At 42.9% G+C, this 19,378-nt stretch overlaps 2 protein-coding genes across 2 annotated transcripts; one reads left to right on the forward strand and one right to left on the reverse strand.

The window, feature by feature from the left end:
- The first annotated feature begins 6,149 nt into the window (after positions 1-6,149).
- Positions 6,150-6,965, forward strand: LOC121873712 (far upstream element-binding protein 3-like). Its single transcript, XM_042377414.1, has one exon. The coding sequence runs from the start codon at positions 6,150-6,152 to the stop codon at positions 6,963-6,965; it is 816 nt and encodes a 271-aa protein (XP_042233348.1).
- Positions 6,966-7,737: 772 nt separating this feature from the next.
- On the reverse strand, positions 7,738-10,611 carry LOC121873681 (carbohydrate sulfotransferase 5-like). Its single transcript, XM_042377368.1, has 2 exons — positions 10,015-10,611; positions 7,738-8,470 (listed from the first exon to the last, which is right to left on the reverse strand). The coding sequence occupies exons 1-2, from the start codon at positions 10,088-10,090 to the stop codon at positions 7,776-7,778; spliced, it is 771 nt and encodes a 256-aa protein (XP_042233302.1). The 5' UTR covers positions 10,091-10,611; the 3' UTR covers positions 7,738-7,775.
- Between the last annotated feature and the right edge of the window lie 8,767 nt (positions 10,612-19,378).

Genomic DNA, 19,378 nt, shown 5'->3' on the forward strand with positions numbered 1-19,378 from the left:
TGACTTAACCCCTTCAGGACGATGACTTAACCCCTTCAGGACGATGACTTAACCCCATAATGACGTTGATTAAACCATCCAGGGCTCAAAGGGTTAAACTAAATCAATAAATAACTCCGTAAGTCCTTCCAGTTTCCACACACACTTTTTGTACTGTATACTAATTCTCATACACATGGTTATGAAATATTGAAGGTTCGCAATAATAGTTTAGGTCAATATTGTGTCTCTAATAATCTAGTATATTAAAGCCCAAAGATTTATATTAATGTATATTTTAGTTATATCTTTCAGTTTGTTTATTATGAAAAATTTGTAGAGTTACTCACCTGTTGTGTCTTGTGTTGTGTTAATAAATATTTATGCCTGTAGTCCTCACCTGTATTTTATTGTAATGCTGAGAAACTGATTCAGAAGTTTAGTACAGTGTAACCTCTTTATTTAACGGACTATGGAGATGATAGTCCGTTATTTGGAGGTTTCACTGTACATAGTGTGATTAGATGTGGGTAGTTGAGGTGCTAAATGGTAGTTATTGTTAATGGGTAACTAACAGGCCACATGGGTAGCAGCCTCAACAGACACCAGGAAGACAAAAAAAATATTTTAATTAATATTTCTATTCATAAATAAGAAATACAATCAATTAATACAAAATAGAATATATTGAATAACAAAAATAAACTACAATGAGAATAAATGACATTATAAAAGTAACAATTATTTCGATCACAGAATCCAATCACTAATTAAGACAATACAGGTATGCTATGGGAGGTGTGTTACAGGTATGGCTGTAAACCCCGTATAAAAATTACTGTACCTGTAATTTCCTCATTAACCTGTACTGTATATCTACCTTCGTGTTTACCTTTAGGTATTGTCTCTGAGTAAACTTCCTAAGCAAACAATTAATTTTGTACATGTTTTGACGATGTCAGTTTATATTCAGAGTCTCTCACGTGTAAACAAACCCAGCAGCTTACATTAAGGGTCCTTTAAGAGTTTAGATGAAAGGTCCCTCTTATATAAAGGATCCCTGGACATGGTAAACAAACCCAGAAGCTTACATTAAGGGTCCTTTAAGAGTTTAGATGAAAGGTCCCTCTTATATAAAGGATCCTGGACATGGTAAACAAACCCAGGTTGTATTATGGGTCCAGAGTTGAGATAATCAAACCCTGGACATGGTAAACAAACCCAGAAGCTTACATTAAGGGTCCTTTAAGAGTTTAGATGAAAGGTCCCTCTTATATAAAGGATCCCTGGACATGGTAAACAAACGGGAACTTGCCTTCTACACACACACGTCGCTTACACCTTGAAGTGCCAGCTTTGAGGAGGGCCATAACACGAGGCATCAGGTGACACTTATGATGTGTGTGTGTGTGGTTGTTTTTCTTATTATCTTGTGTTTTATCTCATTATCTTTTCTTTATAACTCTGTCTACTCTTACTTTCTCTTTCACCATATAATTTCTTCATCACATTTTTCCCTCACTCTCCCCCTTCCTACATCTCCCTCCTTATCTCCCTTACCTCTATACCTAACCTCCCTTCATTCATCTGTCTTCCCTCCCTCACCTTCTCCCCACCTCCCCCTCACCTCCCCATCCCACCTCCCCACCTCCCTCACGCCCCCCACCCCCACCTCCTCACCCTCACCCCTCACCTCCTCACCCCCACCCCCACCTCCCTCACCTCCCTCACCTCCCACTCTCATTCCTGACCTCACCTCCCTATCCCCCACCTCCCTCACCTCCCTACCTCCCACCTCCTCACCTCCCTACCTCCCTACCATCACTCCCCACCATCCCACACTGACAGCGTCATATCTCTCGCCTTATCAAGAGTACCAAACACCCTGTACCCGAGTCTCTTCAACACGTTCTTACACTCCTGCTCCGCCTCCTTCAGGAAATCTTGAAATATCCTCTTCCTCCACTTCTGCCACGTCACCCGCGTCTCCCTGAAGGTGTTGTAGGTCTCTGGCTGTTCCCGAAGGTGTGTGTGGTTGTCGAGGAACTCCCTGACGCAGCGGGGGATGGGTGCAGAAGCAGAGGGACCTGGTGTAATGGCTGAAGAGGGGCGGTGGGTGTCGCCTCGGAGGAAGGTGAAGATTTGTTCGGTCACTTTATAAGGGTGTTGGCAGAGGTCCTCGTACCTGGGGCAGGGTAGAGTGTACGTCTTCACCTGTCTCTTGTCTTACTTATTACTTATAGACTTATTACTTACAAAGACTACTGACTTATTACTTACAAAGACTACTGACTTATTACTTACTATTTACTTAAAACACATTGAAGGTTACTTAATACAGTGAAAACCTCGTTATAACGGATTTATCTCAATTACGTTAGTGGGTGTTTCACATTTAATGGACCCATCCAGTCTACAGGTAGGAGGTTTATGAAGGTGGGGAACTCTGATCAGTAGGATCTTGATTAGGTGAGGAACTTTGATCAGGTGAGGGATCTCTTTGATTAGGTGAGGGAACTCTTTGATCAGGTGAGGGAACTCTTTGATCAGGTGAGGGAACTCTTTGATCAGGTGAGGGAACTCTTTGATCAGGTAAGGGAACTCTTTGATCAGGTGAGGGAACTCTTTGATCAGGTGAGGGAACTCTTTGATCAGGTAAGGGAACTCTTTGATCAGGTGAGGGAACTCTTTGATCAGGTGAGGGAACTCTTTGATCAGGTGAGGGAACTCTTTGATGAAGAAGTGAAAGGCTGAGGGAAGTGTACTCCTTCGTTGTAGATCCCATGCGAGAGTCTGAGTTATTACTTGAAATGTTGAAGAATTATCTTTATAAAACTTGTAGGTAGGGAGGTAGATAAGGATGATGAGTGACAGGATGATGAGTGACAGGATGATGAGTGGCAGGATGATGAGTGGTAGGATGATGAGTGGCAGGATGATGAGTGGCAGGATGATGAGTGGCAGATGATGAGTGGTAGGATGATGAGTGGCAGGATGATGAGTGGCAGGATGATGGTGTAGTAGTATGGACAGAGTGGCAGGATGATGGGTGGCAGGATGATGAGTGACAGGTGATGGTGAGTGGCAGGATATGAGTGGCAGGATGATAAGTGGCAGGATGATGAGTAGGTGGGAAGGATGAGTGCGCAGGATGATGAGTGGCAGATGATGAGTAGTAGGGACGATGAGTGGCAGGATGATGGGTGGCAGGATGATGAGTGACAGGATGGTGAGTGGCAGGATGATGAGTGGCAGGATGATGAGTGGCAGGATGATGAGTGGTAGGATGATGAGTGGCAGGATGATGGGTGGCAGGATGGGTGACCGCCGCCCTCTCATGTCGTGGGCTGCCTATCGTAGTCTCCCAACAGAGGAGCTCTTCACGAGGGTCTGTCACTATGACCAATTCCAGACAACTTCCGGAAAAAATTCTCGACTAAAATATCTGGCGCTGATGCTCGCCGTCACATATCAAGACGCCTGAAGTCTCCGTTCAGTACTAAACAATGTTAACGTTGCTCCCCAACCTTCACAAGAGGTCTATGACGCGTCCTTGTACCGTTGTACATTTCGGGGAGGCCAGTCTGGTTAGCACCCGTCAGCTACGATGAGCACTTGTGCTGCGACAGTTCAAATTATCTGGGAGTTGGATCAAACCGAGTACGCTTCCCGAAAGCTTCCCCCTCCACCTCCCGTACAACTGTATGTGGAGTCCGCCCAACCGCATTTATTGACACCAGTAGCCAGGCCACGATTATTAAAAAAAGTGCAAACATGAAACTTAGTCCCACCGGTTGGCTTGTCGGGTCTAATAAGCAGATGTCCGCCGTTAGCGGCGAAACATTGTCGATCACCGGACAGTGTTCACTTGACGTAACTGTAGGGAAGTCCTTGGTCATACATGTCTCTTTAGTTGTTGATGATCTAGTATTTCCTAGAGACATCTTAACAGGAATGGATTTCTTACGACGTTTCAACTTTGAGTTATCCCATAATACACTCCCTGAAATAAGTTATTTGCGTCTAAATAATGTAAAGTACCCTGTAAAATTTGTCATGCATGATCCAGGCTACGAGTCGTAGACCTAAATATCAGAAGGAAATGTGTAAGTGGACGTGAGATTCTACAGTCACGGGTAACCAGTCGGTGTCTCCAGCCGTCCCCGTCTCCGGTACACATTGTTCACGCTCTAGCCGAGAAACATTGTCCCCCTGAAGCACTAACTTTTATTATGGCCGCCGTAGGGAGGCCCGTAGTGTGGTCAGGGTACAATGGGAGGTTAAATGTTCTTGTAATTCCCCATCACATTTCTACTGTAGTGAACCGCCCGAGAAAAGGGCACGGATTAGCCCATGCTACCACAGTACCCGCTGCGTCAGTCATAGGACCGGCACAGCCAACACCTCAAATTTGGGCGGTAGAAGCTTGTGCTCCTTACCTTGATAACACGAACCCACGCTCTGAAGCCCCTGTGAAGGTGTTGACCATATGAAGATCTTTGAACCCGACACACTTGAATCCTGCTGAAAGACTCCACATTCGGGATGTTCTACGATCCTTCCCTCACTTGTTCTCACAACATGAAGGTGATATAGGCGTCTTACCTGTGATAGAACACACTATCCCTACTGGAGAAAGTGCACCTGTACAAACAAGACAACGGCGACTACCTGAACGCGCCCGGCAGGTGATTAGAGAAGAATGCCAGAAAATGTTACAAGGTGTGACTGAACCTAGCTCTTCACCTGTTGTCGAGTGAAGAAACCTGATGAGTCGTTTCGCTTCTGCGTGGATTACCGTAAACTTATCGACCTAACAGTACCCGTTGCCACACATTCAGGGTATTTCAGATGACTTGGAGCTGCACGATATTTCATTACGTTAGATGCCAAAACGGCTTACTCGTAGTGGAGAAAGATCGCGCTAAAACAGCATTTTCTGATGGGGTGCGTCTATCCCAGGTAAGACGCATGCCATTCGGTTTAAAAACACCGCTTGAACTCGTCATTTATTTCATCTTGTCTCCCGTCGACGGTAAACACTCGCTAGTGTACCTACATGATGTTATTCACTTGACGTGCCTTTACCACACAAACCTTTAAGTTCTTTGTGTTCATCCACCGTTCATTATAACATGTTATCTATAACAAAATGTTCCCTATTACATGTTCATTATATCAACATGTTCACATTATATGTTCATTATACCATGTTCACTATAACATGTTCACCATAACATTTTCACTATAACATGTTCACTATAAGTTTCACTATAACATGTTCACTATGACATGTTCACTATAACATGTTCATTATAACAATTAATTCACTATAACAACATGTTCGCTATAACATGTTAACTCTAACATGTTCACTATAATAAAATGTTCATTATATCAACATGTTCACTATAACATTTTCACTATAACATGTTCACTATAATAACATGTTCATTACCATAACAAAGGTTCACTACGACATGTTCACTATAATAACATGTTCATTACTATAACAATGGTTCACTACAAGAGGTTCACTATAATAACATGTTCATTACTATAACAAAGGTTCACTACAAGAGGTTCACTATAATAACATGTTCATTACTATAACAAAGGTTCACTACAAGAGGTTCACTATAATAACATGTTCATTACTATAACAAAGGTTCACTACAAGAGGTTCACTATAATAACATGTTCATTACTATAACAAAGGTTCACTACAAGAGGTTCACTATAATAACATGTTCATTACTATAACAAAGGTTCACTACAAGAGGTTCACTATAATAACATGTTCATTACTATAACAAAGGTTCACTACAAGAGGTTCACTATAATAACATGTTCATTACTATAACAAAGGTTCACTACAAGAGGTTCACTATAATAACATGTTCATTACTATAACAAAGGTTCACTACAAGAGGTTCACTATAACGTGTTCACTACAAGAGGTTCACTACAACATGTTCACTATAATAACATGTTCATTACTATAACAAAGGTTCACTACAAGAGGTTCACTATAATAACATGTTCATTACTATAACAAAGTTTCACTACAAGAGGTTCACTGTGGTAACCTCTTACTACATTATCTTACACTTGACATAATGTTTACACCACATGAGTCCAGTGGTCTGGTTTGGTCATAAAAGTGTATCATGCAGAATATTAAAAGTGAACGACGCCAGCACCAGCCCGTCACTAAAATGACCGAGAAGAAGGCCAAGGGTCCAACAGTGACACCCCAACTGGCTCGTATGAGGGGCCAGTGGGTGCAGGAGACAAAGGAGGTCACCATCAAAGCTCCTAACAACATGTTAGGGGTTGTGGTAGGCCCAGGTGGCTCTACCATAAAAGAGATTCAGGAAAAGTATAAAGTGCGCGTCTCTGTCCCTCAGAAGGGGTCCAAGGACCAGCCCCTACGGGTTGTAGGGCTAGATAAAGGCCTCGTCCACGATGCCGCGGATCACATAAAAGCCCTGGTTCAAAAGGCTGTGACCACGACAGTGACCATCAAAGCTCCTAACAACATGTTAGGGGTTGTGGTAGGCCCAGGTGGCTCTACCATAAAAGAGATTCAGGAAAAGTATAAGGTTCGCGTCTCTGTCCCTCAGAAGGGGTCCAAGGACCAGCCCCTACGGGTTGTAGGGCCAGATAAAGGCCTGGTGCAAGATGCCGCGGTTCATATAGAGTCCTTGATGGCCTATGAAAAGGAAAGGCGGCGTCTCAGTACGCCAGTGTCACAAACAGTGTTCATCCCTAAGGCCCACCACGGCCTAATAATTGGCAGACAGGGTCAAAATATACGGTACCTATCACTAACCCGTAGAATAACCATAGTTCTGCCCCCCAAAAATGTTATAAGTGATGAGGTCACTGTGACCGGTCTCCCTGACCAGGTGGACCAAGGTGTAAGAGACCTGGTTAACCTGGTCAAAAGCTCCACCCACATTTGTTACAACTCTGACTTCTGAGAGGCCCTTACTCTCTTGACCCCCACCCCCACATTTGTTACAACTCTGACTTCTGAGAGGCCCTTACTCTCTTGACCCCACCCCACCCCCACGCATATGACAAAAAAAAAAAAAAAAAAAAAAAAAAATGGACCCTCTAACCACTGGCGCACTCCACGTGGCAGGGTCCTGAAACTCAGGGATTGATCTCTGGGGCTAACAGTGGTTTAGTGTTGTTATTACGAGAGAGGAGAGGTGAGAGTGAGTCTGTTTGCGAAACTTTGGAAAAACAGATATTATATTGGGCATAAAATTTGAGTTAAGACAGATAGATAGAAGATTATTAGGGGTGGTAGGGGAGATGGGGTGTTGGGGGTGTGTGGGGTGGTAGAAATGTGGGGGTGGTAGGGAGGTGTGGGGGTGGTTAAGGGAAGTGTGGGGGTGGTAGGGGAAGTGTGGGGGTGGTAGGGAAGTGTGGGGTGGGGTAGGGGAGGTGGGGTGGTAGGGAGGGGTAGGGGAAATGGGGGGTGGGGAGAGGTGGGGGTAAGGGGGTGTGGGGTAGGGAGAAGTGGGGGTGGTAAGGGAGGGGAGGGTGGTAGGGGAGGGGGGTGGTAGGGGTGTGGGGGTAGGGGGTGGGTGGAGGGAGGGGGGGTAGGGGTGTGGGGGTGGTAAGAGATGGTGGGGTGGTAGGGTGGGGGTGGTAAGGAGGTGAGGAGGTGGGGTAGGGGTGGGGTGGTGGGGGTGGTAGGGCGTGGTGGTGGTAGGGGAGGTGTGGGGGGTGGTAGGGGAGGTGTGGGGGTGGTAGGGGATGTGGTGGTGGGGGGGAGGCAGCTACTCGTGGCTGTCACCCCTAAGAGAATGGGCCAATGTTCGCCTCACCTCCATGATGGCGGGACAGATGGCCATCTTGCTGGGTGGCCACCTGGCCTCCTTCATAGACTGTCTAACGGCTCGAGGATCACGGACGAGATGCACCACCTTCACCTTCACGAGTGGATCCTTCAGGAGCTCTGTAATCCACTCTAATCGGCAGTAGATGGTTTTGACGACCCTGACGGCACTAGTTTGACATACTTGGCTCCATTCTGTGAGGCCTCGTGTGTCTGTCGCCTTAAGAGGATGGAGTTGGCTGCACCCAGAAGACTGTCTGTATCTAACCTTTGACTTGGCAAGACTCTCAGTTATGTTACACAGGAAGTTGGATCTCAATTCTGATAACGCCATAGCCTTGGTGAGGGGAACCTGACGACGCACGAAGGGCGTCAGGGGCTCTGAGATGAAGAAGGTGGCCCCCATCGAGGTAATGAGCTGACCAAGGAAACTGGAGCCTCCACGGCCCGTTGAGCTGAGGACCAGGATGTTTTTGTTGATACCTTGAAGGTCGTCTTGACCTTCCTGCAGGAGTCTGGGTGAATCTGCGGGATCATAAGGCGTGTTTTGCCTATCGTTGTGACCAAGGGAGGCGTCCTCTTTCTTCCTACTGTCTGTAGAGGCTGCAGGAGAAGGAGTCGACGAAGGCCAGCGACCTGTGGAATAATATGTTGGCTAAGCCCTTTATAAGGCAAGATATAACAGTCCCACCCAGTTGTTTACAAGGTACTGACCAAACATACATGTACAGTGTTTTTTATCAATCAACTAAAGGTTTTGTATCTCTGGTGACCCAGTTTTTAATTTCATTCATCCACCCCAGTCTCTGCCTTCCCCTGTCCTTCCTACCCTTAACTCTACCCATTAATATTTGTTATTATCACCTCGTCCCCAGTTATATGGCCAAAGTATCTCTTTTTTTATATACATTTCAAGTATTTCTCTTGAAGTTTTTGTTAATCTTAGTACTTCTTCATATATTTTCCTGTCAGTGTAAGGTATTCTTAACATTCACCTATAACACCGCATGTCAAAGGCCTCCAACCTCTCTCTGGTGTCTGCTGAAAGTGTCCGCGGGTCTGAACCATACATCGGTCCTTGTCATATAGAGCCTTTCGTCAGACCTTTTTCTCTAATAGAAGTTAATGTTTCTTTTCATTAGGTATTTTACTTTATTAAATGCTTTGTTTGCCGACCTATTATTGTCATCATTTGTTCCGTACATCACAACTATTACTTTGGTATTTACAGCATTAATTGTTATCCCATATTTTTAGCTTATTTTCGCTTATCTGTTAAGGAGTTTTTGTAATACCTCTTCACTATTATGATAAGAACAGTATCGTCTACATAGTGTATATTACTTAACCATTATATTTTAGTTCATCATTATCACGTACAATTCTTCTCATTAATAATTCTGTAAATTATATTATACACTATTGTCTATGATACATTAAACTTCCTCACAAAAAAAAAAAAACGGAACCTGAAAAGAAAAAATCATTTATTATTTCCATCATTTTCTTGAGTTTGACGTAAAATAACAAATAAAAATGGGAATAATGAAGAAATGAACAAAATACAACACAAAGGAAGAGAGAGAGAGATGGAGTAAATAAAATAAACAAGTGAAGTACAAAACAACGAGTAAAATTGTAAGTTAAACTGTACATTATATTTTCTTGTTTATATAATAGCTCCCCCTCCCTCCCTCTCTCCTTCCCTCTCTCCTTCCCTCTCTCCTTCCCTCTCTCCTTCCCCCCCTCTCTCCCTCTCCGTCAGTTTTACACAGCAATTGACCTTAACACACACACTGACACACACTAGACCCCGTTGTCTCCTAAAGTTCAAGTTAGAGAGACGTATAAAATCTAATACGGGTGAGGAGACGAACGCCCACCACTAGTTTAGTCTCCCCTCATCATTCCATCACAGAAAACGGTTAAGCCGAGGCGTGCGAGAGTGACTGTCTAGTTCATTCAACTGTTAACTCAACCCAGACCAGTTTAGTGTAACAGTAAAGGTCATTTAGGTAACTGGCACCACTCAATTTAAGAGACTAAGTGTAAACATGGTGTCGATGTTCTTAAGAGTGACTAAGTGTAAACATGGTGTCGATGTTCTTAAGAGTGTTTAATATACTAATTTATTATCATTTGTGACTCATGCAGACTCACAGAGACTCAATAGTACTCACCAACCACTACTATAAGGAAATAGTAGAGGGATATGGTCACTGTCAACAATAATGCCGTCGTGATTCTTAAGGTCATCTTGCCACCGAGGTCAGAGAGGTCAACACGGATTTCATTTGTCTTTTTTTTCTTGTTTTCGGGAAGTTTCTGCTTAATTCACATATTTTCGTAATTTATTCCTGTTTTTGTGACCGAATTAGTAAAAATATCGATGATTTGTTGTTTATTTTGTAGAGTTTCTTATTTTAGTGATATTTGTATTATTTACGAGTGGTGACGTCATAGATCAATATTCAACTGATGACGTCATAGATCAATTATTCTCCAACTGATGACGTCATATATCAATTATTCTCCAGCTGATGACGTCATATATCATTCTCACCAACTGTACGATGTAACTTTCTCTCGCCACACAATATCCCTTCATTAATTTCTTATTATTTTCTACATCACACACCCACTGTAAACACGATGAAGAAGATGTAAACAAGAATGCAGACGAGATTAGTCGGTTAAGTCAGTAATACCAACATAAACACCCACTCAAGTACGGTCCTCATACACCCAGCCAGCACCACCGGCGGCCCTGGCAACACTGCGTCAGACCCTCAGTGAGACGACTACCTGAGAGATAGTTGTTATTGTACGCGCTGGTGCTGTCAGGCCAAGATGGTGGTAGGAGGTGGTGCTGTCAGGCCAAGATGGTGGTAGGAGGTGGTGCTGTCAGGCCAAGATGGTGGTAGGAGGTGGCGCTGTCAGCAGGCCAAGATGGTGGTAGGATGTGGTGCTGTCAGGCCAAGATGGTGGTAGAGGTGGTGCTGTCAGGCCAAGATGGTGGTAGGAGGTGGTGCTGTCAGGCAAGATGGTGGTAGAGTGGTGCTGTATCAGGCAAAGATGGTGAGTAGGGAGGTGGTGCTGTCAGGCAAGATGGTGGTAGGAGGGTGGTACTGTCAGGCAAAAGATGGTGGTAGAGGAGGTGGTGCTGTCAGGCAAAGATGGTGAAGTAGGAGGTGGTGCTCCAGGCAAAGATGGTGGTAGGAGGTGGTGCTGTCAGGCAAGATGGTGGTAGGAGGTGGTGCTGTCAGGTAAGATGGTGAGCAGGAGGTGGTGCTGTCAGGCAAGATGGTGGTAGGAGGTGTTGTCAGGCCAAGATGGTGGTAGGAGGTGGTGCTGTCAGGCCAATATGGTGGTAGGAGGTGGTGCTGTCAGGCCAAGATGGTGGTAGGAGGTGGTGTTGTGGGGCCAAGATGGTGGTAGGAGGTGGTGCTGTCAGGCCAAGATGGTGGTAGGAGGTGGTGTTGTGAGGCCAAGATGGTGGTAGGAGGTGGTGTGAGGCCAAGATGGTGGTAGGAGGTGGTGTGAGGCCAAGATGGTGGTAGGAGGTGAGGTGTTGTGAGGGGCCAAGATGGGCGTTGGTAGGAGGTGGTGCTGTCAGGCCAAGATGGTGGTAGGAGGTGGTGTGAGGCCAAGATGGTGGTAGGAGGTGGTGTTGTGAGGCCAAGATGGTGGTAGGAGGTGGTGCTGTCAGGCCAAGCAAGAACAACCAACACAATAAAACAATTATCTCATCACAATTAAAACCGAACACCACCATTAAAAACAACAAAGAATAAGAAATAAATAAAAAGTTGAATATTAGCCAACATAAGTCTCGCCAAATCACACGTCAACTACCTTCTATTTTAGACTATTCTCACGCCGCTGTGCTTTCTTTCACCATTCTCAACTTTATATAATATTGCACTCAACTTCATTCATCATCATAAGAGAGGATAAGGACTAGTAACAGCTGCTTAAGGTCAGAATATGAATGGATGACGCGGGATATTTTTGAGTAGCGAGGCGCCATTATGTCGCCTGGCAGGAAGTGTGGGCGGGGCTAAAGCTCGATGACGTCACGCGATCCATATGACGTCACAGAACCAGTTTCTTAAAGCGAGCCTAAACCGTTTTATATCTTTTCTTTTATAATGCTCTAAACTGTTTTATAGAGCTTAGAATATATATAATCGAGACGCTATATTTTGCTTTTGATGATTGGAAATGATTAAAGAGTAATAAATTTATATATTATTGTGGGATATACGTCTGGCAGGGTTGTACGGGCAGGGAGGAGACTTCAACACATGCATAATACTGTACTTTATCCACTAATCAGTTAACATAAATTGATAATATTCCTCTAATTTCTTCCTTTATTAACGTCTTGATGTTAAATATACAATTGTATTTCCTATTCTACTAAACCATTTCTTCCATTACAGTGAGTTAGTTCACATATGGCCAGAGTATCGTACGGCAGTGTGTCACCGGATACATATTTGTGTGTAGGAAATTCTTGGTATAAAATATAGTACACTAGTACCCACCAGGGCTACCTATTGCTACTAATTCTTGGTATAAAATATAGTACACTAGTACCCACCAGGGCTACCTATTGCTACTAATTCTTGGTATAAAATATAGTACACTAGTACCCACCAGGGCTACCTATTACTAATTCTTGGTATAAAATATAATTACCTGGTACCCACAAATTCAACCCCGCTACTAATTCTTGGTATAAAATATAGTACACTAGTACCCACCAGGGGCTACCTATTGCTACTAATTCTTGGTATAAAATATAGTACACACTAGTACCCACCAGAGCTACCTATTGCTACTAATTCTTGGTATAAAAATATAGTACTAAGTACTTTTTAGGGCTACCTATTGCTACCTAATTCTTAGTGGTATAAAATATAATTACACTAGTACCCACCAGGAGCTACCTATTTGCTACTAATTCTTGGTATAAAATATAGTACACTAGTACCCACCAGGCTACCTACTGTTACTAATTCTTGGTATAAAATATAGTACTAGTACCCTGAGGCTACTATTGCTACTAATTTCTTGGTATAAAATATAGTACACTAGTACCCACCCAGGGCTACCTATTGCTACTAATTCTTGGTACTCTAAAATATAATGCCACTAGTACCCACCAGGGCTACTATTGCTACTAATTCTTGGTATAAAATATAGTACACTAGTACCCACCAGGGCTACCTATTGCTACTAATTCTTGGTATAAAATATAGTACACTAGTACCCACCAGGGCTACCTATTGTTACTAATTCTTGGTATAAAATATAGTACACTAGTACCCACCAGGGCTACCTATTGCTACTAATTCTTGGTATAAAATATAGTACACTAGTACCCACCAGGGCTACCTATTGCTACTAATTCTTGGTATAAAATATAGTACACTAGTACCCACCAGGGCTACCTATTGCTACTAATTCTTGGTATAAAATATAGTACACTAGTACCCACCAGGGCTACCTATTGCTACTAATTCTTGGTATAAAATATAGTACACTAGTACCCACGGGCTACCTACTGCTACTAATTCTTGGTATAAAATATAGTACACTAGTACCCACCAGGGCTACCTATTGCTACTAATTCTTGGTATAAAATATAGTACACTAGTACCCACCAGGGCTACCTACTGCTACTAATTCTTGGTATAAAATATAGTACACTAGTACCCACCAGGGCTACCTACTGCTACTAATTCTTGTGTACAGTACCTAGTACCCACCAGGGCTACCTACTGCTACTAATTCTTGGTATAAATACAGTACACTAGTACCCACCAGGGCTACCTATTGCTACTAATTCTTGGTAAAATATAGTACACTAGTACCCAGGGCTACCTACTGCTACTAATTCTTGGTATAAAATATAGTACACTAGTACCCACCAGGGCTACCTATTGTTACTAATTCTTGGTATAAAATATAGTACTAGTACCCACCAGGGCTACCTACTGCTACTAATTCTTGGTATAAAATATAGTACACTCATACCCACCAGGGCTACTATACTAATTCTTGGTATAAATATAGTACACTAGTACCAGGGCTACCTATTGCTACTAATTCTTGGTATAAAATATAGTACACTAGTACCACCAGGGCTACCTATTGCTACTAATTCTTGGTATAAAATATAGTACACTAGTACCCACCAGGGCTACCTACTGCTACAATTCTTGGTATAAAATATAGTACACTAGTACCCACAGGGCTACCTACTGCTACTACTACTACTCTGGTGTATTACCATGTTATTCTCCAGCCTGACACACACACACACACACACACATTGACACACACACAGACACATTGGTCACATACACACACACCCATGCACATACACACACACACAGACACACCATGGCTACACGTACACACACACACACCATTGCTACAAACACAGACACATCATGGCTACACATACACACACACACCCCGCACATATACACACACACACACAGACACACCATGGCTACACGTACACACACACACACACACCATTGCTACACAAACACAGACACACCATGGCTACACATACACACACACACCCACGCACATATACACACACACACACAGACACACCATGGCTACACGTACACACACACACACACATGACCCACAAAACCTTGACTTAAGGTTAATTCATGCCAGGTACAGGTAATGGCGGCTTAATGACCTACAGGTGAGATCACAATACCTCTCAACACCTGGACATCTAGTGAAGCAATGTGGAGCAAGGTAGGCAGATAACAGGTAGCCTCACGCAGGCCATAAGGAATTTATTAATTGTCAACTCTACTCTGGAGATCGCCACTTTGCCCGTAACTTTATGTCTCGAGGGAATAAAAAAGATACAAACTTTTTCTTCTTTTCTGAGTTGAATTTGAGTATGGCTACAGCGTAATAAATCATTATAAAAGAAAATCACTCCGCCTCCACCTGTTAATATCCGCCTCTACTGTTGATGTAACTAAGTGGGCGGACTTAATAATGATGTCATCGCTAATAATCAGCGACCTTCGATGAAATCCAGCTGTCGCAAGTAAGATATTTATATTTATTTATTTATTTATTTATTTATATATTTATCAGTGGCTCCAATTAAAATAAAAAAAATCTCCAAATCATTCATTTATTGTACAACTTTTACTACCATCATAAGCCTTCAAAATACGTAAATAAAAATTTCATTTATATTTTTCATTTGCGTAGATCCTATGGGGTGAGGTTACCTGCTATCTACCTACTGCGGTCTCGAGTATAAGCCGAGACCGAGACACAGGAGGAAGATAAGGATCTGGAGACACAGGTAAATGATCTGGAGACACAGGGGTAAATGATCTAGAGACACAGGTAAAATGATCTCGACACCTGCGTATGTACCCTAATTGCACTTTTATATGAGTCACTGTGTGTGTGTGTGTGTGTGTGCGTGTGTGCGTGCGTGCGTGTGCGTGTGTGTGTGTGCGTGTGTGTGTGTGTGTGTGTTTCCCTCCCCAACAGGTAACGAGGAGACAGGTGAAGACTAAAGGCCTTTCAATTGACCTCCTCCTTCTTCTTTTCTTCTTCTTCTTCTTCTTCTTCTCCTCTCCTCTCCCTTCCTTCCATCCCTCCCCCTCTCCTTCTCCCCCTCCCCTCCTCCCCTTCCCTCCTCCTCCACCCTGATATTTCCTGTCAGTGTCTCTTTGTCTCCTCATAGTTAACAACTCTCTCCCCCTTCCTCCTCCTCCCCTTCCCTCCTCCTCCCCTCCTCCCTCTCCTTCTCCCCCTCCCCTCCCCTCCTCCTCCCCTTCTCCCCCTCCCCTTCCTCCTCCTCCCCTCCTCCTCCTCCCCTCCCCTCCCTCCTCCCCTCCCTCCTCCCCTCCCCCTTCCCTCCCCCTCCCCTCCCTCCTCCCTCCCCTCTCTTCCTCATCTCCCTCTTTCCTTTCCTTTATCTCCCTCCTCCCTTTCTTCTCCCTCTTATCACCCCCCATCCCACTTCCTCCCTACCCCTTCCTCCCACAGGCAGAATCCACGCTGATTAGGGAATTTCGTTCATCGATTGATCCTGATTGGTTCTTGATCACCAGGTGTTCTGATTGGTCCCTCTCTACCATGAAGTGCGCTGATTGGTTCCTCTCTACCAAAGATTGACCAATCATTAAGAATCTTCCCTCGGTTCGCCATAATACAATCGGACTCTCTGACAATCACTTTCAATTCTTTTCAATCAGAATTTTGTGGAATCGAACCCCTTGTTAATGGTGTTTGATTGAACGTGAGGGAGTCGAGGCCTTTTGATCTCTCTCTCTCTTCTCTTTCTTATTTATTTTGTCTTTGTACTGAAACATAACAAACGGGTGAAATGTACACAGACAAACGTACATATTCAAACGTACACAGACAAACGTACACAGCTAAGCAACCGGAAACTAACACGTTCTGTATGTTTTGTAGTATGTATGTATGTATGTATGTATGTATGTATGTATGTATATATGTATGTATGTGTTTCAGTGCAACAGGTGTGAAGGAAATACCTGAACAATTAGGTGAAGGTCATTAGATTCGTTCCCAGGTACTCCTAGTCTTATTTATCTCCCGTTCTCTTATTCTCCTTCATTAATTAATTATCGTCTAATGCAAGTGTGTGTGTGTGTGTTGTACCTGTGTGTGTGCGTGTGTACCTGTGTGTGTGTGTGTGTGTGTGTGTGTCAAGAAAGTGTTTGGTAAGGATGACTTTTAAACCGGATGGTACAACACTGAGTAATGTTTGTTGAAGTTATTAATATGTTTAGTGTTTTCTTGTACTTGATATCTTATTCTTTTGTTTATTGTTTTATTGTTATGTTTATAGACACCTTCTTTTGTTTTTAGGTGTTATTCTTTTGTTTCTTGATGTTATTCTTTTGTTTATTACCTTATTCTTGTATTTATCGTCTTATTATTACGTTTATTGGTGTTGTTCATTTGTTTATTACCTTATTCTTGTGTTTATTGTTTTATTTTTTTATAGACCTTCCTTTGTTTCTTGCGTTATTCTTTTGTTTATTACCTTATTCTTGTGTTTATTGTTTTATTACTACATTTATAGACCTTCCTTTGTTTCTTGGCGTTATTCTTTTTGTTTACTTATTTTGGCGTTATTCTTTTGTTTCTTGGCGTTATTCTTTTGTTTATTACCTTATTCTTGTGTTTATTGTTTTATTACTACATTTAAACCTTCCTTTGTTTCTTGGCGTTATTCTTTTGTTTTTGTGCCAGTGTGGAGGGTGTAAACAAACATTACAGGGATCATTAATATAAACACTTAACACCAAATGCGTAGATTTCTAAAAGTGCTTATAAAAGGAACAGCAACAGAGCCCTAAAATAAGCTTTATATTTTAACGTAGGTATATTTAATATTAAGCTTGGGCAGTCAATAGTAAGCTGGGGCAGTCAATAGTAAGCTGGGATAAACACAGTGTTTAGACACCCGCCCATGACAATACAATGCATACCAGAGTCAGGAAGCTGTGACTGTCGTACTCGTGTCTCCGTGTCATATCCTGTGCCTGTCTGTCTGTCTGTCATCACTCATTGTCACGCGGCTTGACAAAATATGAGCATTTAATTAAGTATGAATTATTAAAAGAATACATACATACATACATACATACATACATACATACATAAAGATATGCTGTTGATTTTTGTTGAGAATTAAGAATATTATTTGTGGTTAGTTAGGTTAGGTTAGGTTAGGTTAGGTTAGATAGTTAATGAGGATGTATAATTAGTTTATATAAATGTTCTCTCGGCTTGAATCTGACAGACTGACTGACAGATTCTGGCTGATTCCACCAGACTCTCACAGACACTCACTGACTCTCACAGACACTCACAGACTCTCCTGACCCTCACAGACTCTCACAGACACTCACTGACTCTCACAGACACTCACAGACTCTCACAGACACTCACAGACTCCTCTGAGCTCTCACAGACACTCACAGACTCTCACAGACACTCACAGACTCTCACAGACTCTCACAGACTCTCACAGACACTCACAGACTCTCACAGACTCTCCACCGACTCTCACAGACATCTCACAGACACTCACAGACTCTCACAGACTCTCACAGACACTCACAGACTCTCACAGACCTCACAGACTCTCACAGACACTCACAGACTCTCACAGACACTCACAGACTCTCACAGACTCTCACTGACTCTCACAGCATACTTAACCAAAAGTGTAAAGTAGACAAGAGTAAATGAGTTGTAAGGTCACGTGAAGGTTCCAATAATATGATGCCAGACGAAGGTTAAGAGACACGACCTAACCTCTTCCTTATATTGAATTACACCTGTTTTTTTATATATTTTACCATGATTTAAATATAATGTAGCACAATACGAGTCATGGAGGAATTGCTCTCACTTGAAATTATTTTAAAACGAGTCATTGTTTACGAGAAGGAACTTAAAATCACAACGTAACAGTGTAAGTCTTCAAACACACGTCACCAACATTCGAGTCGTGATGAAATTTTACCTTTATTTTGCCTTCTTACTCACGCTTTTGGTTTCTGTTGATTTATTTCCTGACGTAGTTTACTAGGAAATGTTTTTAATGTAATAATCAAGTCAAAATATAAAATAAATATATGTTCGTAGTCCCTGAGATGTTGTTGTTCAAAATGGTCGCTTTCACAACACACCTCATCAAGGCCTCAGGGTATTTATACGTCAACAAAAAATTCCTCCGCGCGCCTCTGCAAGTAAGGAGATATTTGTTGATATATAAAATGTGTTGTTTTAGTTGAAGAGTCTAATGAGACGCGCTGAACAGAGGAGGGATATGACCTTGGTGTTTGATGAAAAATGTACACGTCAAAACAACATGAGCCTCGAAGGGATTATGTTGATTGAAGTTACTAGACATGATACTCTTGTGTGTGTAGCTTCCCTGCTCTCCTCTTTTGCTCTCGACACACACACTACTACTACTACTACTACTACTACTACTACTACTTTACTACTTTGCTGTCACTCGGAATCAAGTATGACAATCATCCAGCTATGATAAAATGATATGAGTTATTAAGGATGTCACCTTCATTGGTGAGTTCTGAGGTGACTCGAAAGGTCGACCGGCAGTGTTGTTCACAGATGTTGCACGTGTGGAGGGCTACATCTAGTGCGGGAGGGGCAGAGGCAGCGTCTTTCTGGCGCTGGTGCTTCTCTGCCTCTTTATGCAGTTGGGCTAACTCGAAAGTATTGACACCTCGTGTGGGCTCTCCTCCAAGCGTTACGGTGTGCAGTAATCGTCTCCCAGGGTGAGGTCGATTTGGCATATTCAGGTTTGTCTTAAGACTATCTTATGCCTTATCAGTTGCCCGCCGGTGTTACGTTTACTTTTCGTTAGGTGACTGTAAAGTAGCTGCTTTGACAGTCTACTGTCGTCCATGCGGGTAACATGATCAGTCCATCGTAATTGTTTGTTCATGGATAATGGCA

This window comes from Homarus americanus, unplaced genomic scaffold, assembly GCF_018991925.1.
Source record: "Homarus americanus isolate GMGI-L3 unplaced genomic scaffold, GMGI_Hamer_2.0 scaffold43895, whole genome shotgun sequence".
Taxonomy (NCBI): domain Eukaryota; kingdom Metazoa; phylum Arthropoda; class Malacostraca; order Decapoda; family Nephropidae; genus Homarus; species Homarus americanus.